Raw genomic sequence first — 20,506 nt, 5'->3', positions numbered from 1 at the left:
ATTTACTTTTATTTCTAAAGGGGTAATGAGCTGATTGTTAGTCTATTTACCTAAAATAGGTCACTCACACTTGTATATATAACACTCTTCCCCATTCGGAAGACACACAACACATTTCTCACACGCTTAGACACTCGATACTATAGTGATCCTTGTACTCAGCTCATTATCATCCGAAGTTGTAACAATTTTTTGTTATATTGAAGTTTGGTGATCGGTAGTTGCCATCACCCGAGGTTTTTTATGCCGGAGATCATACATTGATCAAGGGCTTTTTCCTCGTATAAATCCTTGTGTCACTTGCATATTTCTTACTAAAGTGATCCTTTACTTTTTCAACAAACCAAGCATCATTCCCCGTTTACTTAGAGTTTGGTTGCATTATCCTTGTGTGATTTTTGACCAAAACAGTTAGGATCCTAACTTGGATTCTCAGGTATGATCCTTGACTATTTTGATTATACTTGTTATTTTGAATAACCCTTACACTTTGACAACTAAACCTATGATCCTCGATCATAAACTATTTTTGAAAATTTTTCGATTACAGGATATTTGATCCAGGATCATATCCTAAAATGATTGAACATGATTTGCTTAACAATTGGAAAATAAAAGGATAAACAAAGGATAACAACACGAGATAAGCCAGAAAGATTAGAGTTATTTTATTAACAAAGGATTTTAAACCCTTTCAAAAGTTGTCAAAATTGCCAACCCACGTTTCTACCAGCAAAACGTGGCCCGTCCACATGGGTTGGCAAAGGGTGTCCATTGTTTATGCGGTCATAGCAGGTGCAGGAAAGTAAGAGCGGCAGGATCACAAAGGCTTCATCCCCCAAACAGAGGATCCCTCCACCATTTGCGATCCTACCTATTGTCCAAAGGATTCCGGATCCTTAACCCTAAAAAACTATTGTTCAAAGTTACAAACCATCATTGTTTCAAAACATCACAACCACAAAAAACCACTACCAAATTTTAAAAAATTGGGCTCCGGCTATGTCTAGAAATTTCCATCATTGCCCAATCCTGCAGCTCAAACCTTCGCTGCACCATCACCACCAGCTCCACTTGCTTCCCCCTGATCCTTGCCAACATCACCGCCTTCAAGCATAGGGATCTCCTCGGCCTCATCATCATCCTCCAACTCTGCTAACCTTGCCTTCCAGCCCTCCACATCCCATGTGCTCTTGTCAAAAGCAGGATCCTGAGCCTCCGCGGCCATCTGCAATTGGATCCTATACATAGCTATTGCGGCGGAGACCTTGGCATCCTGGGTGATCTCCTGCTTCTCACAATCCATGTTGATCAGCATTTGAGCAGCTTCATCCTTGGTAGCCCGGAGTTCCTTCTCAAGATCAGCTATCTTGAGATCCTTCAGCACGCCCATTTGTTGGAGGTCGGCGATTTGGCGGTCCTGATCCTCAACATGGCCAAGATAGGTTTCTATTTCAGCAAGTTTCTGCAGAAAGGGAAAAGATAAGTTCAGGACCAGGCGATCCTCAAACAAGCAGGATCTACAATCAGGATATACAAGCAAGAGCAATGATCCTTACTTCATTAACATAATCAAGAAACTGTTGGCAGAGCAGGGGAAATCCTTGAAGATCCTCAAAAGCCTTTCTCTTCTTTCCCTTACCCCTAATAGGTGCTTTAGGGGCTGAAGCAGATGGACTAGCAGCAGGGGTCTTCTTCCTTGTAGACTTTACATTAGCAAGATCATCAATACCAAACTTGGAGGCAGACTTGACAGATTTCCCAGCACCTACACAATCAAAATAAGATAAGTACTTTAACTAATTTAAAAAATCTTACATAGAACTACTTTTTAAATGAGGATACTTACTTGACATTGTGGCAGATGCGGAGGATACTTCTTGTGAATCTTGAATGGCAACTTGAAAACTTCTGGTCTCAGGATCAAGCTTTTTGAAGGCTATAACTCTTTCTCTTGCAGCAGGAGTCAACTTGAGATGAGCAACAGATATGGCTGCACAAAAAACAGAATATTAGTGATCCTCAAGGAACAAGTCTGATGGTGATCCTTCCAGGATCCTCTATCCTACCATGAGTAGCCCACTCCTTGGGCAGATCCTTCCCATTAGGGATGGTATCCCTCCTAACGAAGAAAAATCGTCGCTTCCAATTCATGTCATTCTTGGTGACCTTAAGAACAGGATGATCCTCCCCAGCTTTCCGTTTGAACAAATATCGGCAGGATCCAAACGTTGTGAGATCATACATCTCAGACAGCTCCGCCATTCCTAGGTCGATCCCTTCTTGCTCAATGATCCTTTCAAGGGTATACAAAACCCTCCAGATCATCGGCATGGCTTGGATGTAAGATATGCTGGTCAGGGAAAAGAAAGATTGGGTGAAAGCTGGAAAGGGATACGTATAGCCTATAGTGAACGGAGTAACAGGAAAAGCTACCCAAGTATCGGAGACAAAGTCATTTAAAGCAGTGGGAGTGAAAGATTTAAAGATAGCAGTCGCCGGAAAACAATGACGAATTCTATCAATATGAACATCGGTGAAACAACACCTCTCATGGGGAGAATCCTTGATGATCCCTTGACCCTTCAAGGGACTATTCTTGTTAGGATCCTTACGAGGGGAGTTCCGTAGCAGCATACTTGCAGAATGTTGAAGAGAAACAAAGAGAAAGAAAAAACAGAGTAAGAGAAGGAAGGAAAGAGGAAGAATACCTGATCGATCTTCGGACGAGATTATAAAGGGAGTATCTCTCGAATTTAAATGCAAATTGATCCTAACTCTATCTCCTATTTATAATGATGATCTGCAGGGCTGTCACTTCTGTGACGTAAGGGTTGCAACGGCTAGTCCGACTCCAACGGCTAGTTATCCGATTAGCTCGTTGCAGATAAGATCAAGCAAAATATAACTCATTTATTTACAATATCACTCCTTATATTTTGGGGGCAATTGTTAGGGCTGGATTTTTATAACACATGATCCTTACATGTGATCCTAACCAGTGATCCTTGTTTCTTTGGCAGATAGTGATCCTCAGCAGAGTTCCAGGATCAGGATCACGGACCATCATAGGGATCCTCATGCTAACAGTTGTATTCATTAAATTTAATGTTATCTTGCAGGAACGTCTAGCAGGATCCACTCTTAGTATCACAAACAAGGGACGCGTCTTTACAACGTTGGCATATGCTTAATCAGAAATGAACGTTGTAGAGGATATGGAAACTCGGCATGATTTAAGGGCGATAATATAGGCTAGATTTACTTTTATTTCTAAAGGGGTAATGAGCTGATTGTTAGTCTATTTACCTAAAATAGGTCACTCACACTTGTATATATAACACTCTTCCCCATTCGGAAGACACACAACACATTTCTTACACGCTTAGACACTCGATACTATAGTGATCCTTGTACTCAGCTCATTATCATCCGAAGTTGTAACCATTTTTTGTTATATTGAAGTTTGGTGATCGGTAGTTGCCATCACCCGAGGTTTTTTATGTCGGAGATCATACATTGATCAAGGGCTTTTTCCTCGTATAAATCCTTGTGTCACTTGCATATTTCTTACTAAAGTGATCCTTTACTTTTTCAACAAACCAAGCATCATTCCCCGTTTACTTAGAGTTTGGTTGCATTATCCTTGTATGATTTTTGACCAAAACACTTATCAGAACTCAAAATCTCGTGAGAGAAGGATGAAGGATACATGATCCTTATCCTTAAATAAGAAGATATGTAAATAAGAGTTCAAGCTTAGGACATTACCAGAGTAAGGATCATTGATGCTTCAGGAATCCTTGAAGGATACTTCTAATATAAGGATCATTCATGCCAGAAGGATCCTGCTCACATGAAATATTTCTTCAAGTGGACAACATTCCAGGCTCTTGGTAGCAGATTGCCTTCCATGGTAAGCAGTCTATATGCCCCCTTTCCTGCTTTGGCTTCAATCAAATAAGGGCCTTCCCATTTTGGTGCCAATTTCCCATCAGCAGGATTGGTGGTATTTTGGAATGCTTTTCTCAATACCATATCCCCAACTTGGAATTTCCTTATCCTGACATTTTTGTTGTAAGCACCAGCCATTCTTTGTTGGTAGCTAGCCATCCTTATCCTAGCCAGATCCCTGATTTCTTCAATAGTATCCAAGTCTTGAGCCAGGTTTGCATCATTCTCCTCAGGATCACGGGTACTTGTTCTAACAGTTGGAACCACCATTTCTGTTGGGATCACTGATTCTGCCCCAAATACCAAAGAGAAGGGTGTTTGACCAGTAGCATTCTTGGGAGTTGTCCTATCAGCCCAAAGCACATAAGGCAATTCCTCTGCCCATTTCCCCTTCTTGGATCCAAGTTTCTTCTTCAGATTGTTGATGATGATCTTGTTGGATGATTCTGCTTGACCATTAGCTTGTGGGTGGACTGGTGTTGATGTTATCATCTTAATTCCCCAACTGTCACAAAAGTTAGTAGTCCTGCTCCCAATAAATTGGGAACCATTATCACATACAATTTCAGAAGGAATGCCAAATCTAGTTATAATGTTTCTCTTAATAAAGGATATAACTTCCTTCTCTCTGACTTGGGCAAAAGCTTCAGCCTCTATCCACTTGGAGAAGTAGTCAGTCATAGCAAGCATGAATACTTTTCCACCAGGTGCCTTAGGGAGCTTGCCAACTATATTCATTCCCCATCTCATGAATGGCCAAGAGGATGGTATAGGATGTAGAAATTCAGCCGGCTGATGAAGGATATTGCTGTGTCTTTGACAAGGATCACACTTCTTAGCATACTCCACAGCATCCCTTTTCATAGTTGGCCAGTAGTATCATGTCCTTAAGATCCTTGAGAACAATGCCCTGCCCCCAGTGTGGTTTCCACAATCTCCTTCATGGAAGTCTTTTAACACTTCTTGAACTTCAGGATCCTCGATACATCTTAAATATGGTCCTGCAAGAGATCGCTTATATAGCACATTATTTAAGATTGTGAATTGAGATACCTTAATCCTGAAAGCCCTAGGATTTTCTCCCATAGGAATCTCTCCGTGTTGTAAGTATCTCGTGATTGGTGAGATCCATGATCATGAACCAGATTGAGTATCCTCACTAGGGATCATTGCAGAATCCTCTTCTATTTCCATGGCCACCTGTTTTTCAATAGCAGGAGCCAGGATATGGATGATGGGGATACTTATATCCTCTGGGATCTTCAAAGATGATCCTAGATTGGCCAATGCATCAGCTTCTGTATTCTCCTCTCTTGGTACCTGTGTCAAACTGAAGGAAACAAAGGAGAGTGCCAATTCTTTGACTATCTCTAAATATTTGGTTAGTTTTTCACCTTTAACAGCATAGGATCCATTAAAGTGATTAGTGATTAACAATGAGTCCACGTATACCTCAAGATACTTGATCCCCATATGTTTAGCAATTTGCAAACCAGCGATTAAGGCTTCATATTCAGCCTTATTATTAGTGGCTTGGAATTCACAAGCTATGGAATGGGGTATTATGTCCCCCTGTGGCGATTTTAGTAGTATACCAAGCCCCGTGCCTTTAACATTTGAGGATCCGTCAGTATGTAGTATCCAAGGATCCTTAGTTTCATCCAGCTGCTGGACTTCCAATTTGGCTTCCTTTTGTAAATCACTACTGAAATCAGCCACAAAGTCTGCTAATGCTTGGGATTTGATGGCTGTTCTGGGCTCATATCTTATATCATGGGCACTAAGCTTTACTGCCCACTTAGCCATTCTTCCGGACATCTCTGGTTTCCTGAGGACATTCTTAATTGGGAAATTAGTTCTAACAACAATAACATGGGTTTCAAAATAATGTCTTAGTTTAGTAGATGCCATAATCAGTGCAAGAATAAGTTTTTCAAGGTGTGAATACCTGGATTCAGCATCAAGTAAACTCTTACTTACATAATAGACAGGATATTGTGTACCTTCATGATCCTTAACAAGGACTGCACTTACTGCTTGTGAGGATACCCCAAGGTATAAGGATAACACATCTCCTTTTTCTGGTTTCATCAATGCTGGGGCTGAGGACATGTATTCTTTTAGGGCTTGTAAAGCATTATCATGCTTTTCAGTCCATTCGAATTTCTTGTTCTTTCTTAGGATATCATAGAATTCTTTACACTTTTCTGAGGATTTAGATATGAATCTGTTTAGAGCTGCTATCCTGCCTGTTAGCCTTTGCACATCCTTAGCGTTGGCAGGGGATTTGATATTCACCAATGCCCCTCTGGGTTACCATATATCCTAAGAATTTACCTGCTTTAACACCAAAGTGACATTTTGAAGGATTAAGCTTCATGTTATAATTATCAAGGATATCAAATGCTTCCTCCAAGTCCCTTAGGTGATCCTCAGTTTTTTTGGATTTCACCACCATATCGTCTATGTACACTTCCATAGTTTGTCCAATTTGATCTTTGAACATCATATTCACCAGCCTTTGATATGTTGCACCTGCATTTCTTAATCCAAAAGGCATAGCAATATAACAATATAAACCGGTTGGGGTCATAAAAGCCGTATCCTCTTGGTCAGATGGTTCCATCTGAATTTGTTGGAATCCAGATGATGCATCCATAAAGGTTAACAGTTCATGACCCGCCGTTGCATCCACCATGGAGTCAATGTGGGGCAATGGGAAAGGATCCTTGGGACATGCCTTATTCAAATAAGTGAAATCGACACATACCCTCCACTTTCCATTTTTCTTTTGAACAACAACCACATTGGCCAGCCATTTTGGATACTTCACTTCTTTGATCATACCTGCTCGTAGTAATCTTTCTACCTCTTCCTGGATAATGACATTTCTTTCTGGTGCAAACTTCCTCCTTTTTTGATGGATCGGTTTAACTGACATGTCAATGCCAAGTTTATGAGTGATAATATCCTTAGATATACCTGTCATATCCTCATGTTTCCATGCAAAGGTAGATTTTCTTCTTTTGAGGAAGGATACTATGTCTTCTTTCATTTTATCAAGGATCCCTGATCCGATGTAGATCTTGGATTCAGGATCATCAGGATCCAAGAGGATTTCGTCCACATCCTGCTCTTTTGCCTCCAAGACACCCCTTGGAGGATACTTTAATTGCTATTGCTCCCTTGATTTCGAGGCTGGTTTCATTGATGAGGTGTAACAATCCTTAGCCTCCTGTTGATCACTATCGATCTTGATTATTCCCCATGGGCTAGGGAGCTTCACGCATTGATGGTAGGTGGATGGGACTGCCTTCATATCGTGTATCCATGGCCTGCCAAGGATAACATTGCAGAAAGACAAACAGTCAATAACACAAAATTTTTGATAATTATGTAATCCTTCCACGTAAATTGGGAGTTTGATGTCCCCTAGGGTTTTCTTAGTTTCGCTACTAAATCCCACGAGCACGGAGGATCTTGGTGTGATATCTGATTCAGGGATACCCATTTTCTTCAGAACATCAAGCTGGATAATGTTTACCGAACTTCCTCCATCAATAAGGATCCTGCGGACAAAATGGTTAGAAATAAAAAGAGTAATAACTAAACTATCATGATGAGGATCCTGGATGTTAATTCTATCATCCTCATCAAAGGTTATGATTTTTCCTTCCGAGACACTTGATGTTCGAATAGGTCTTTCTCCGTTATCCATTTTAGCTTCCTTTGCATGCCTTTTAGCTGTTGAGAAGGATGTACCACAGATGTCTGATCCTCCTGAAATAAAGTTGATCACTTGTGCATTTGCCGGAGGGGCTGGAGCTTTTTCAGGGATCCTTTTAGGATCCTGTGTCCTTTGCTTTTTTCTTCCCAACAACTCTTTTAGATGCCCCTTGCTCAGCAGATATCCAATTTCCTTTCGTAATGCGATGCATTCCTCTGTCAAATGCCCAAAATCTTCATGGTATGCACACCACTTTGATTTATCTTTAGTTGCGGCTGTTTTGTCATTTTTTCTGGGCCATCTGGCCTTTTCTCCTAGATTCTGCATTGCAAGGATTAGTTCATGATTATCAACGGAAAAACAGTATTCAGAAATTGGAGGATAATCTTCATCATCCTCTTCTTGGTCTACAGCATGCACATGCTTTACAAGCCCTCAAAGAATACATGTCCTCAGCTCCAGCATTGATGAAACCAGAAAAAGGAGATGTGTTATCCTTATATCTTGCGGTATCCTCAAAAGCAGTAAGTGCAGTCCTTGTTAAGGATCATGAAGGTACACAATATCCTGTCTATTATGTAAGTAAGAGTTTACTTGATGCTGAATCCAGGTATTCACACCTTGAAAAGCTTATTCTTGCATTAATTATGGCATCTACTAAGTTAAGACATTATTTTGAAACCCATGTCATTACTGTTAAAACTAACTTTCCAATTAAGAATGTCCTCAGGAAACCAGAGATGTCCGGAAGGATTGCTAAATGGGCAGTAAAACTTAGTGCCCATGATATAAGATATGAGCCCAGAACAGCAATCAAATCTCAAGCATTAGCAGACTTTGTTGCTGATTTCAGTAGTGATTTATAAAAGGAAGCCGAATTGGAAGTCCAGCAGCTGGATGAAACCAAGGATCCTTGGATACTGCATACTGATGGATCCTCAAATGTTAAAGGCACGGGGCTTGGTATACTACTAAAATCGCCACAGGGGGACATAATACCCCACTCCATAGCTTGTGAGTTCCAAGCCACTAATAATGAGGCTGAATATGAAGCCCTAATCGCTGGTTTGCAAATGGCTAAGCATATGGGGATCAGGTATCTTGAGGTATACGAGGATTCATTGTTAATCACTAATCACTTTAATGGATCCTATGCTGTTAAAGGTGAAAAACTAACCAAATATTTAGAAATAGTCAAAGAATTGGCACTCTCCTTTGTTTTCTTTAGTTTGACACAGGTACCAAGGGAAGAAAATACAGAAGCTGATGCATTGGCCAATCTAGGATCATCTTTGAAGATTCCAGAGGATATAAGTATCCCCATCATCCATATCCTGGCTCCTGCTATTGAAAATCAGGTGGCCATGGAAATAGAAGAGGATTCTGCAATGATCCCTAGTGAGGATACTCAATCTTGTTCAGGATCATGGATCTCACCAATCATGAGATACTTACAACACGGAGAGATTCCTATGGGAGAAAACCCTAGGGCTTTCAGAATTAAGGTATCTCAATTCACAATCTTAAATAACATGCTGTATAAGCGATCTCTTGCAGGACCACATTTAAGATGTATCGAGGATCCTGAAGTTCAAGAAGTTTTAAAAGACTTCCATGAAGGAGATTGTGGAAACCACACTGGGGGCAGGGCATTGTTCCACGCCCGGCTTGAAAGCCAAGCCCCAAGGGCCACGCCCCAACCCAAGCCCACCCGGGATGGTGTCTTGGGCGTTTTCCCCCAACCCACACCCCAACCCAAGCCCCATACCACATAGCCTTACATTAACTTTATCTTTTTAGCCTAAAGGGGATTCTTTTAACGTTTGAGTCATCAACGTTTTTTGTTCTAACCCTTTTGGCCCCTAACACTAACCTCATCCATTTACTTAGTTAAAAACTTGTCATGTACCCATCACATGAGGGGCATTTATGAAAATTCACCTATTCAATTATAATATAATAAATTAATTAATTAGAAAAAATCATGTAGACGACTAGACTCCACCTTTCTTATTAAATTAAATTAAATAATTTAACCCCACTAACCACCACCATCAAAAGAAACCCTAACCGAATATAATCTTTTGGTGTCTCGTTTCTCAGATCCAGTTCACCGCCATGGTTTCAATGGCCAAGATCAAATCTGTTGATTTCTACAGGTGTTAATTTGATCAATTTCAACTTAAATTGTTGTAAAATGATGCTCGCATGTGTTAATTAGTTAATGTTACTCTTTATGCTTCCGTTTGTTGTAGATGCCTGCTTGTGTGTTTATTGTTTATTTTGTTTTTAGGGCATGTTTGGCTAAGCTTATTAGAGTAAAAAGGACTTTTGGGAAAAGGACTTTTGGGAAAAGAACTTTTTGAAAAGGACTTTTTAAAAAAAGTGTTTGGATTAGCTTATAGGGTGAAAAAAGCCAAATATAAGGGGTAATTCAGAAAATTCATTTTTGAAAAGTCATTTCTGGATATAAGGAAACAAATATATGGGGTAATTTAGTAATTTCATTTTTGAAAAGTCATTTCTAGATCCAAAAGTCACAAAATCTTGGCTTTTCAAAACCTCATGTTTCCTTCTTTGCAATAAGCTATTTTGAAAAGGACTTCTTGGTTATCCAAACATAAAAACAACTTATTGACTTATCCATAAGTCAATAAGCTAATAAGCTGGTTTGAGAAGCCAATCCAAACATGCCCTTAATTACTGTTTGCAGTGGTTTTGTGTGTCTGGAATTATAGGTTCGTTGCTTCCGTATTTGAACTGATATCTGCACTCCGATTGCGATATGAAGCTGTAACGATTTTGTTCCCAAATTTTACCTAACTAGATATACTAGTGTTTTTTTTTATCTAATTGGAGACATGAAATTGTTGAATTTCTATTGTTATTTTGATCAGAGTGTTATGTATGAATAGCTTTATAGATATACTAGTGTTTTTTTTTTTTTTTTTTCTAATTGGAGACATGAAATTGTTGAATTTCTATTGTTATTTTGATCAGAGTGTTATGTATGAATAGTTTTATCAGGGTAATAGAGTGGTGTGAAGAGTGAATGATTATTTTTAATCAGATATTCATGAAAACCAGACTTACAGAAAGAAGAGATAAGAACACTATGTATTCAGTTATGAGGAATAACAGCAAGCTAAGTTGTGTTGTTATAGTGGTTTCTATAACTGTGGACCGATTAGAATCAAGATGCCTCTATATTTATAGATAAAACTAAACAAATTAACAATAGGAGTCCATATTTGACCGATTAGAATCATAATGTTTGGTGGTGTTATGTGTTGTGGAGGTGTTATGGTGGTGGTGGTAGATTTGGTCGGAGATGGTGGTAGTTGCCGGTGATTAGTTGATGGTGGTGGTGAGTGGGGTTAAATTATTTTATTTAATAACAAAGGTGGAGCCCACATGAATTTTTATAATTAACTAATTTATTATTTTATAAATGAATATGTGAATTGCCATAAATGCCCCTCGCATCAGGGGCACATGACAAGTTTTTAACCAACTAAATGGATGAGGTTAGTGTTAGGGGTCAAAAGGGGTTATAAAAAAAGACGTTGGGGGCTCAAATGTTACAAACATTTCTTGACGTTGAAGCAACTGTTCCATATATTTTGTCACTTCTCTTATGCTGCAATCCAGGTACGTCTAGCAGCGGAATTTCAAATGATATTTTTTTACACTTGATGTATGTTATTTACTGTATCTTGCACTTTCCCACTTTGATCTCGCAGATTGCATTCACAGTTTCACATTTCTGGTTTATTCGGCATTCATACGTGCTTATCTGGGTCAACTTGATTAAGATAGAGAGAGTTGAATCTAAGTTTTATTTTTAAATGTTCTTGGTTAGCATGATCTGTTAGAATTACAATCTAAATTTCATTTGTTTGGTTGAGAAATAGAACTGAAACGTATTCGCTTAATGATGAGTTTGGTTTGCGATTTAATGCTTTGTCCCGCTGGCGCAATGCGCGGCGGGCAAAAATCTAATTCTTATTGTAGATTTAAGTGTTCATGGCTTAACGTTAATGATGTTGAGTCATATATTAGTTTGACCTTTATTATTGAGTCTTTTTTAATAAGATATACTTTCTTTCAGGTCAGTGCAAATCTTTATGGTAATAACAAGACAAGACTATCACTTACTGGAATGTATGTACATCTATAATGCTTATATAACTATTTTAGTTATACAAATAAATAATTTAAAGTTATTTTAATCATCTCTTGGTATAGAGTGATGATGCATATCAAGCTATTGATTGCTATAATCTACAATAATATGGCATAGGGTGCAAGTAAATAACCTATTTTTGCATTTGATGATACCCTTGTCTAGAGGTAAGAACTAAATACGATGTGCCTAATGCTGCTATGAAGTGGGTTTTAAGGAGTACTGGAGAATTATATAAGGTACACAAATGTCGGTTTAAGAAAAAATACTTCTATCAATTTAAGGACAACAAAACAAGGTGGAAGAACCGACCTAAAGATATTCAAGAGGCTGATTTCTCACAATTGTTACGTTTATGGAGTAATGATGATGTGGCGGTATTGTTTTTGATAATTTTTTCGTTAATAGTATTTGTTTTGCTAGGATTTGTGAGGAGATGGTAATATGTTTTTGTTTTGCTTGTGATTTAACTTTTTATGTTGTTTAACATATTTCTTTATTGATGTTTATGTTATTATGAATACAGAAAAATGATGACCCAAACCAAGAGTTACCTACCTTAACCCAATTGTTTGAACGCATGCGTAACAGGACAGAAGGACGTGTATATGTTGATACATATGATGACACAACAAGAAAAATTGTATGTCCTTTCTACTTTTAATCTTATGTATATATCAACGTTCTTTGTTAACCGTATGTAATCATCAATGTTTCATGTGTGTTAGTATGCATAAGATTAATATGATTATGATGAAAACAACAATCCCATAGTCTTGAATTCTGGTTCTTTAGTTTAAGCTCTTGTATATATTACTTGTTCAATAATTTGTATATTTGTGACATATTTGTTTAACATATTTTAGTCTGTAGTTTTATGTTTATATTCTAATATTACTTGATGTAATGAAGAACTACAAGCCTACAGAGGATGACAATGCTACGGTAGATCCTTTTTTGGTTGTAATGAATAAAGAAAACTATGGATACCGCCGACTTTATGGTAGAGGCGTTACAAATACATTAGTGAAAAAGGTAGATGGTGCTTGCACATCATACATGATTTCGGAGGGGCTGATGGAATCATTTAAAGCAAACGTTGAAGTTGAGAAAAACCAGTTGCTTGAAATGCGTAGAGAGATTGAAGAGGATCATGAAAGAAAAAAGGCTAAGCTGGAAGCTATGCAAAAAAGACATTGACAACCAACGACAAAACTTGGAAGCTATGATGTAGAAAGTTATGAAACGACTGCCTGTTGGAGATCGAGATGAGTAGAATGTTTCCATTTCTTTTTATTATTGTATTGAAACTTTGTATTGACCATATTATTATTTAAGTTTGAACAAGTATGTTAAAGTACATTATTTCTCTATCAATGATATTTGTCATTATTTGTTCTGGCATAATTGCAATTCAATGTATATCGAATAATAGCAATTAAATTTATAGTACAAAGTTGCATTTAGGTATAAAAAGTTGCATTTGTTGTAACTAAAATTCGTAAAAAATGTTGCTTTTAGTGTAAAAAAAAGGTTGCATATTTTTCTAATAAAAAGAAAATAATAGTTGTATTAACTCTAAAAAGGGTTATATTTTTGTAACTAAACCATATTGAAGGTTGCATTTGAGTGAAAAAAAGTTACATTTTTGTAACTAAAATATAAAAAAAAAAAAGTTGCATTTGAGTGTTAAAAAAGTTGCATAGAAAAAAAGTTGCATTTGTATACTAAAAGCAACACTTAAGAAAAAAGTTGCATTAGGCCCTAAAATAGTTGCATTAGATCTAATGCAACTGCTTCTAATGTAGCCCCCAATAAAAGGTTGCATTAGGCCTAATGCAACTTTTTCAAGGCTTAATGCAACATTTTTTAGGGGTTACCCTACCTTCATTTTCTTGTAGTGAAAATACCACTAATCCTGCTGATGGGAAATTGGCACCAAAATGGGAAGGCCCTTATTTGATTGAAGCCGAAGCAGGAAAGGGGCATATAGATTGCTAACCATGGAAGGTAATTTGTTACCAAGTGCCTGGAATGCTGTCCACTTGAAGAAATATTTCATGTAAGCAGGATCCTTCTGGCACATATGATCCTTACATTTGCAGTATCCTTCAAGGATCCCTGAAGTATCGGTAATCCTTACTCTGGTAATGTCCTAAGCTCGAACTCTTATTTACATATTTTCTTATTTAAGGATAAGGATCATGTATCCTTCATCCTTCTCTCACGAGATTTTGAGTTCTGATAGTCCAGGTATCCTTAGCATATTGTCGACAATCTTCAGAAGCAACTCAGATCCTTGGGTTCAACCCCAGTTGTTTGGGCTTGTCCCCATTTATCCTTGGGCTTGTCCCCAGTTTCGCCTGTAGCGCACGATGATCCTGGTATAGTTCAAGTCTTTGGGACCAGTACTCGCTTTAGGGGCTGATAATTCCATCGTACTGGCTATACCTAGGATCCTACGTATAATGGTAGATGTACCATACATCCGTTCCTAAGATTTCTAACGTTTTCACGTTAGCTAAGGTTTTGGCATTATCATGTCACTAAGTTTGGATAGTCTCCAGTAAGGGCCATACTCCAGTTCACCTATGATCCTTGGGCTTGTCCCCAGTTATCCTTTGGGCTTTTCCTCAGTTATCCTTTGAATTGTTGGGCTTGTCCCCAGTTACTAACTTGTCCTTTATATTGGCTTATGTCACACCCCAACCAATGGCGGAAACATCGGGATGAGACGAAGTGTGAAGATTGCTAGAGACATCATAACGCTATTTGTGACAATATTTAGAAAATCCAAATTTCATTTCATTTCATAACTTCAAATAGTCAACATTACAAGAAATTCAATTACAACAAGTTTAACGAAACAACATGATAACATAACAAAATTTGATACAACATATTAAACCCTAACGTCTATATGTGTATCTAGGCATCAACGCTATTTCTTTTCTTAGCATCGTCCTCATCAACCTGTAACATGTTTAAAATAATTCAATGCAAAAGCAAAGGCGAGTATACAAGTTTGGTACATACATAGCATAAGATAAAAGTGTGAACAATTCCTCAAAGCAAGCATGCGATTCAAGATAAACATTAAATATGGCATGTGTGTAACATATCAAACCAAGAAAACGCAACTTGCTCATGACATAACCAAAGTTTCAGTAGAGGCGGGTCGTTAATCCTATAGCGCTACATATGTCAAGGTTTGGCTCGTACGAAGTTAATGATAAGTTCAACACATAAGAATCACCCAAATTTAAAGTATCAAGCCATCACATATACAAGCATTGTTATAGGAATGTTCGTGTGTTTAGACAAAAGTTCATGTGTAAGTTTCAATAGGTAAACATGTTACACCCCAAAAGTGGTAAAAGTAAAAGGGGAAAAGTACGAGTATACTCACAAAGTTTGCATATGTTTTCCGATTATCCAATTGTTGACGAGTTGATGAGGTTAGAAGGTTGAATGTGTAGGGTTAAAGTTCATGTATGCTTAGAGTCGAGATTCGGTATTTAAAAACAACATAAAAGTAAGATATGAGAATAGCATGTGAAAGTAATCATCTTCAACCCATAACACTTGTATGACACTTGGTAACCACAAGGGTTATGATAATATTTTCATGAGTTGAACACCCATAAGAATCACAACAAGGTTTAGGTCTTAGGTGATGTTCTACTACTTTAACATATAAACATGAGTTCAACATTAAAGGTTCGAATGAGTGTATATATATATCTAGGTTAAGTACTATATATTATTTAGTCCAATAATTCAAGTAGGAGGTAGAAGATTAGAATCTTCATTTAGGCACCTCGTGTTATCATAGATGTCATGTATGGGGTAGGAAGGACATGCTTCCATTTAGGAACCCCTTGAATGTTCACCACTTCACTTGGTGTAACAACAACCAAGGAGGGTCACGAACTAGGATTTGCACAATAACATAAACAACCTAACTATTGAGAAATCATCAAATCATGTGAGGATTGTATGTAGGACAACCCAAGTTGTTCCATAATCACTCATGTATCAAAGGCTATGTTTGACATGATTTGTGGGTTGAAACCCTAAACAAAACACCAAGTTTATGAGGTTTAATCCTCTGATTTTTAATGTCTCAACCTTGTTTTTAAGCTTAACCAACCATGGGATAAGTTGTAAGCATTAGGACATAGGTATGAGATGTGTTGAACACAAGTTACATAGGTTTAAACAAGTTTTTGATGAACATAAAAACAAACAGAAAGTTTATGGACGATTTCGGGGCATTTCCAGGTCTGATTTCTCCAAGGAGAAGTCTAGGAATCGAACCCCATGATTATACAAGCAAGTAGGAAAAAGAATCGAGTGAATCGGATAAGAATTGAGTGAGTTATGCTCATTTTCGTGAAGGGGTGTCAATCTACTCGAACCCTTGCTTTCAGCTACGGTTTGGTGGATGTTTTGTGAGTTTTTAGGGTTGCAAAAGTGGTAGGGAGGCTGGTTATAAGTGGTATTTATAGGGGGAAGGATTAGGGTTTCAATGGGTTGGGCTTTGGAAGTGTTTAGAAGGGGTTACACCTTGAAACTAGCCCACAAAACCCAACTATATGGGCTGAATTTTTGCTGAATTGGGGCTGCCATATTTCTTTATTTTTTTATTTTTTTAAAACATTATAATGAGTAATTTTGTTAGTTAAGTTGTGTAATAATGTGCAACAATGTTTCCCCTAACTTGTAACAAGGTGAAATATGAAATAAAACATGATTTAACTAGGTAAAGAGTGTAATGTACAAGTTTTATTTACGAAGCAAGTTCCGTATTTTACAACGATTACGATGAAAGAATGGTTATAAGAACACAAGATTTTTAAAGATAGAATTTCATGTAAGGTTTCTAAATGTAGGAAGTTTGAAAACGCAGGGCGTTACAGTCTCCCCTCCTTTAGGAAATTTCGTCCCGAAATTTATTCAAGAGGAAGGCTTGAAAGAGTTTTTGGCATAAAGGTGATCATTAAGAATTGAAACTTGGGAAGTTTGAAAGTTTCGAAAAGTACCAAATTTTGGAGAACGTCAAGGTAGATTTGCTAGGGGAAGTTTTTAAGGATAGTATAAAAAATGATACTTTCGTAAAACCTGTTTATTGAGAGGAACGAAAAGGTTTGTTACTTTAAATAAAGCAATAGAGGAATACTAAGTATAGTTTCACAAGAATCAAGAATAGGGAGGCTATTTTATAGGTAACGAGGTAAGTTAGGACTCAAATGTTTAAACAAGCTGGATTGCGAACGAGTTTTGTATAAAATAATACGAGTATAGAATGAACGAATGACTCTTAAAGAGTACAAGTATGTGAATAGCATAAGTGTTGGATAGATGAACGTAGTGTGTTAAGGATGAAGTCTCGTCATGAATAATCGGATATAATGCGTTTGTGAGTTGCGTGAAGTTGTATTAGGTCCAAAAGGTCTGCAACACACTGAATTTCTCATGGCACGTTTTACGAAAGTTTGGTAACATGGTGAAAACACTTATATATAGGAAGTACCATCGGCGTATCCACCATGTTTTAACCACATTACGTCTGTTTCGTTACTTGGGGTCATGTTACGTTCCGTGTCTTACCATACACAGTAGTACACTCTATGGTTCTCATACGCCTATCACTATAATCCCGTGTGCACCCGCGATTATACTGATTGTCGCATGATCCACATAGCTTGTACTAGTTATGTATGAATCAAGGTATACATGAATTTGAAAATAAGAATGTGTACGTAGAAGAATGTCGTATGTAAGCATGTTTATGTTTAAGCATGTATGGGACCCACGTAAGCGAATCCCTCGGATTACGCTCGCGTATAGGTACGAATGTACGAATCATGAGTAAGGATGAAAGTATGAGCATAAGTTTAAGTATGAATACGCATGTATGTATGAGCATAAACATAAAACGTGTAAGTAGTATGTGTACAAGTAGAAGCGTAAAACGTATAAGTAGTATGTGTATGAGTACAAGCATAAAACGTATGAACATAGGTGTAGGTATGAAAAATAAATATTGCGTATATGGTGTACGTTGAGACATTGCGGAGAAAAAAAAAGGTTAAGTATGTAGATACGAACGATATAAATGATGTTATCGCGAGATATCGACTAAAATGTGTATGATGATGTGCATGTATAGTTGTTTAAACAAAACGTTGAGTTTGTCGAATCAAAATTAGATTGAGCTTGGTTTGAAAGGTAGAATATAGTTTGTATATGTAAAGGAACATAAAGTACTCATTGGTCATGCTTAACGTATTTTGTAATGATTGAAATGCTACTTTTGTTTAAAAAAAAGGAGTTCACGTATGTTGAAAATTGTCAGTCCCCATGAAGTCTTCTAGCCCATGTGTTTTGAAATTTGGATGACGAGTTAAGCGTTGTAGAGAAGGTTTTTTTTTTTTTTTTTTTTTTTTTTTTAAATAACGGGTTTGTTTCATTTGCATCAAAACATGAAAATTTTGGACTTTGAAAGTTCTTGTGAAAACGTCGACCCTTAGAAAAGAAATTTAGTAAAAGGACTTAGTGATTGTTTAAAAAAATAAATTTAACAAATGATTTATTGATGTTGAAAAGAGTATTTGGTAAAACGATCATATAACATCCATGAGATCTTATAAGTAATTGAGAAAGGTTAGGTTGATTTCGATTAAGAATGGAAGTCTCTAGTATGATGATATAGTGTGAGCGTATTTTAGTTAATAAGTCGGATATGAAGTTCATGGGCAAGAGATTCATTAGACCGATTAATTGATAGGTAGCATTTCATAAGGTTTTGAAATTCGTGAAATAAAATGTTTTAAGACCTGATTAAGAATCTCGTGTATATGATTTGAGTGAAAATGGATGGTAGAATAAGAAGTACGTTTGATAAACAATGTATTTTGAAATCGGTATAAGTAGGTATTTTGAATAATGATAAATGATTTAGGTATAAAACATGATCGGGTTTGCATAATAAAATATTTTGAAAGAGGAGTTTTGGTAACGGTCACCTAAGTAAGGGAATCACCCCTAACTCGTTGGTGAGGTCGTTTTAGGGGAAGAGGGGTGGAGTCAATCGTCAAGGTAAGGAAGTCACTCCAATCTCGATGATACATCTCCACTAGTTGTTACAAGGAATATGAATTTAAATTATATGAAAATCATGCATATATAAGTGTATCGAAAAAGTTCGATATGTTGTGCGTGTGAAAAGAGAAATCAAAGGTAAACTCGAGGTTGAAAGATTGCATCGTATAAAATGAACAATAGAAACACATGTTTGACCAAAGTTTGGAGTGTTCCAAACGGAACTTTGACTAACCAAAGTGGTCGAAAAGTCTTTTGAATTTGAGGAGTATGCTTTGGCCTAATAGGTAAAATACTCTCGCCGACAAGTCGGTTAACGGTATTTACCCTTCCGGTTACTACATGTCCCAAATCAATCGAAATTTCGAGACTTGGCGGGATTTGTGAAAAAAATCAAGGAGTGGAACTAGTCGACAAGGTGCGGGTTTCACCCCTATCTTGACGATTTCGTATCCTAAGTGTGGTTGGTACTCGTCGGGTCAAAATTTAAATTTCGACATGTTGACGAGGGTCCACTAGAATTTGAAATTTGAGATTTACCATTAAGATGTGGATTTCACTCCTAGCTTAATGGCGATATCTCGTGTAAAAAAGAAGAATAGATAGATTGAGAGTCGTTCACCAAATTGTGGGTTTCACACCTATTTTGGTGAATTCGTCTCATTTGTATAATGCGAGTGTTTACGGATTTAGAATAGTCGAGTAAAATGCATGAGGTAAAGAGTATGTTAAAGGAATAAACAAACAAATTTAAATGCACAATGAAGCATATTAGGAATAGCACATAATGAATGGGACAATAAAACTTGTATTAGCACATATTAAAGTAAATATAGCATGCCAAGTGTTAACACATAAGCAACATATATGCTTAAAAGATAAAAAAGGAATAAATAAGAACAAATAGGGTAGCATGTAAGTAGTTTCAAGCAAAACATAAGAATAAAGCTCTAAAACTATAGACTAGGCTAAAGCATTCCTACTTTCCCTAATTCCCTATAGTTATGGCTCTGATACCAATCTGTCACACCCCAACCAATGGCGGAAACATCGGGATGAGACGAAGTGTGAAGATTGCTAGAGACATCATAACGCTATTTGTGACAATATTTAGAAAATCCAAATTTCATTTCATTTCATAACTTCAAATAGTCAACATTACAAGAAATTCAATTACAACAAGTTTAACGAAACAACATGATAACATAACAAAATTTGATACAACATATTAAACCCTAACGTCTATATGTGTATCTAGGCATCAACGCTATTTCTTTTCTTAGCATCGTCCTCATCAACCTGTAACATGTTTAAAATAATTCAATGCAAAAGCAAAGGCGAGTATACAAGTTTGGTACATACATAGCATAAGATAAAAGTGTGAACAATTCCTCATAGCAAGCATGCGATTCAAGATAAACATTAAATATGGCATGTGTATAACATATCAAACCAAGAAAACGCAACTTGCTCATGACATAACCAAAGTTTCAGTAGAGGCGGGTCGTTAATCCTATAGCGCTACATATGTC

At 37.2% G+C, this 20,506-nt stretch overlaps 1 protein-coding gene across 4 annotated transcripts; it reads left to right on the top strand.

Moving 5' to 3' along the window:
- The first annotated feature begins 9,721 nt into the window (after window positions 1–9,721).
- On the top strand, window positions 9,722–13,259 carry LOC110899314. Of its 4 annotated transcripts, none has more exons than XR_002570128.2 (4): window positions 9,722–9,840; window positions 11,793–11,845; window positions 12,394–12,510; window positions 12,780–13,259. XR_002570128.2 is itself a non-coding variant. In XM_022146202.2 (3 exons), the coding sequence occupies exons 1-3, from the start codon at window positions 11,204–11,206 to the stop codon at window positions 13,065–13,067; spliced, it is 534 nt and encodes a 177-aa protein (XP_022001894.1). In that variant the 5' UTR covers window positions 10,020–11,203; the 3' UTR covers window positions 13,068–13,259. The 4 variants fall into 4 exon arrangements, 1 of the variants encoding a protein (XP_022001894.1); XR_004875934.1 differs by having other exon boundaries at window positions 12,033–12,510; XR_004875933.1 differs by lacking the exon at window positions 9,722–9,840 and adding an exon at window positions 10,014–11,332 and having other exon boundaries at window positions 11,425–11,845; window positions 12,033–12,510.
- Window positions 13,260–20,506: the final 7,247 nt, after the last annotated feature.

This window comes from Helianthus annuus, chromosome 13 (assembly GCF_002127325.2).
Source record: "Helianthus annuus cultivar XRQ/B chromosome 13, HanXRQr2.0-SUNRISE, whole genome shotgun sequence".
Classification (NCBI taxonomy): Eukaryota; Viridiplantae; Streptophyta; class Magnoliopsida; order Asterales; family Asteraceae; genus Helianthus; species Helianthus annuus.
This window is presented reverse-complemented; position numbering and strand designations above follow the sequence as displayed.

Coding starts and splice junctions, on each gene's coding strand:
- LOC110899314 (XM_022146202.2), top strand. CDS start 11,204: ATGAGGTTAGTGTTAGGGGTCAAAAGGGGTTATAAAAAAAGACGTTGG. Junction 11,333..12,393: donor TCTCTTATGCTGCAATCCAG/GTACGTCTAGCA, acceptor TTATGAATACAG/AAAAATGATGACCCAAACCA. Junction 12,511..12,779: donor ATGACACAACAAGAAAAATT/GTATGTCCTTTC, acceptor GATGTAATGAAG/AACTACAAGCCTACAGAGGA.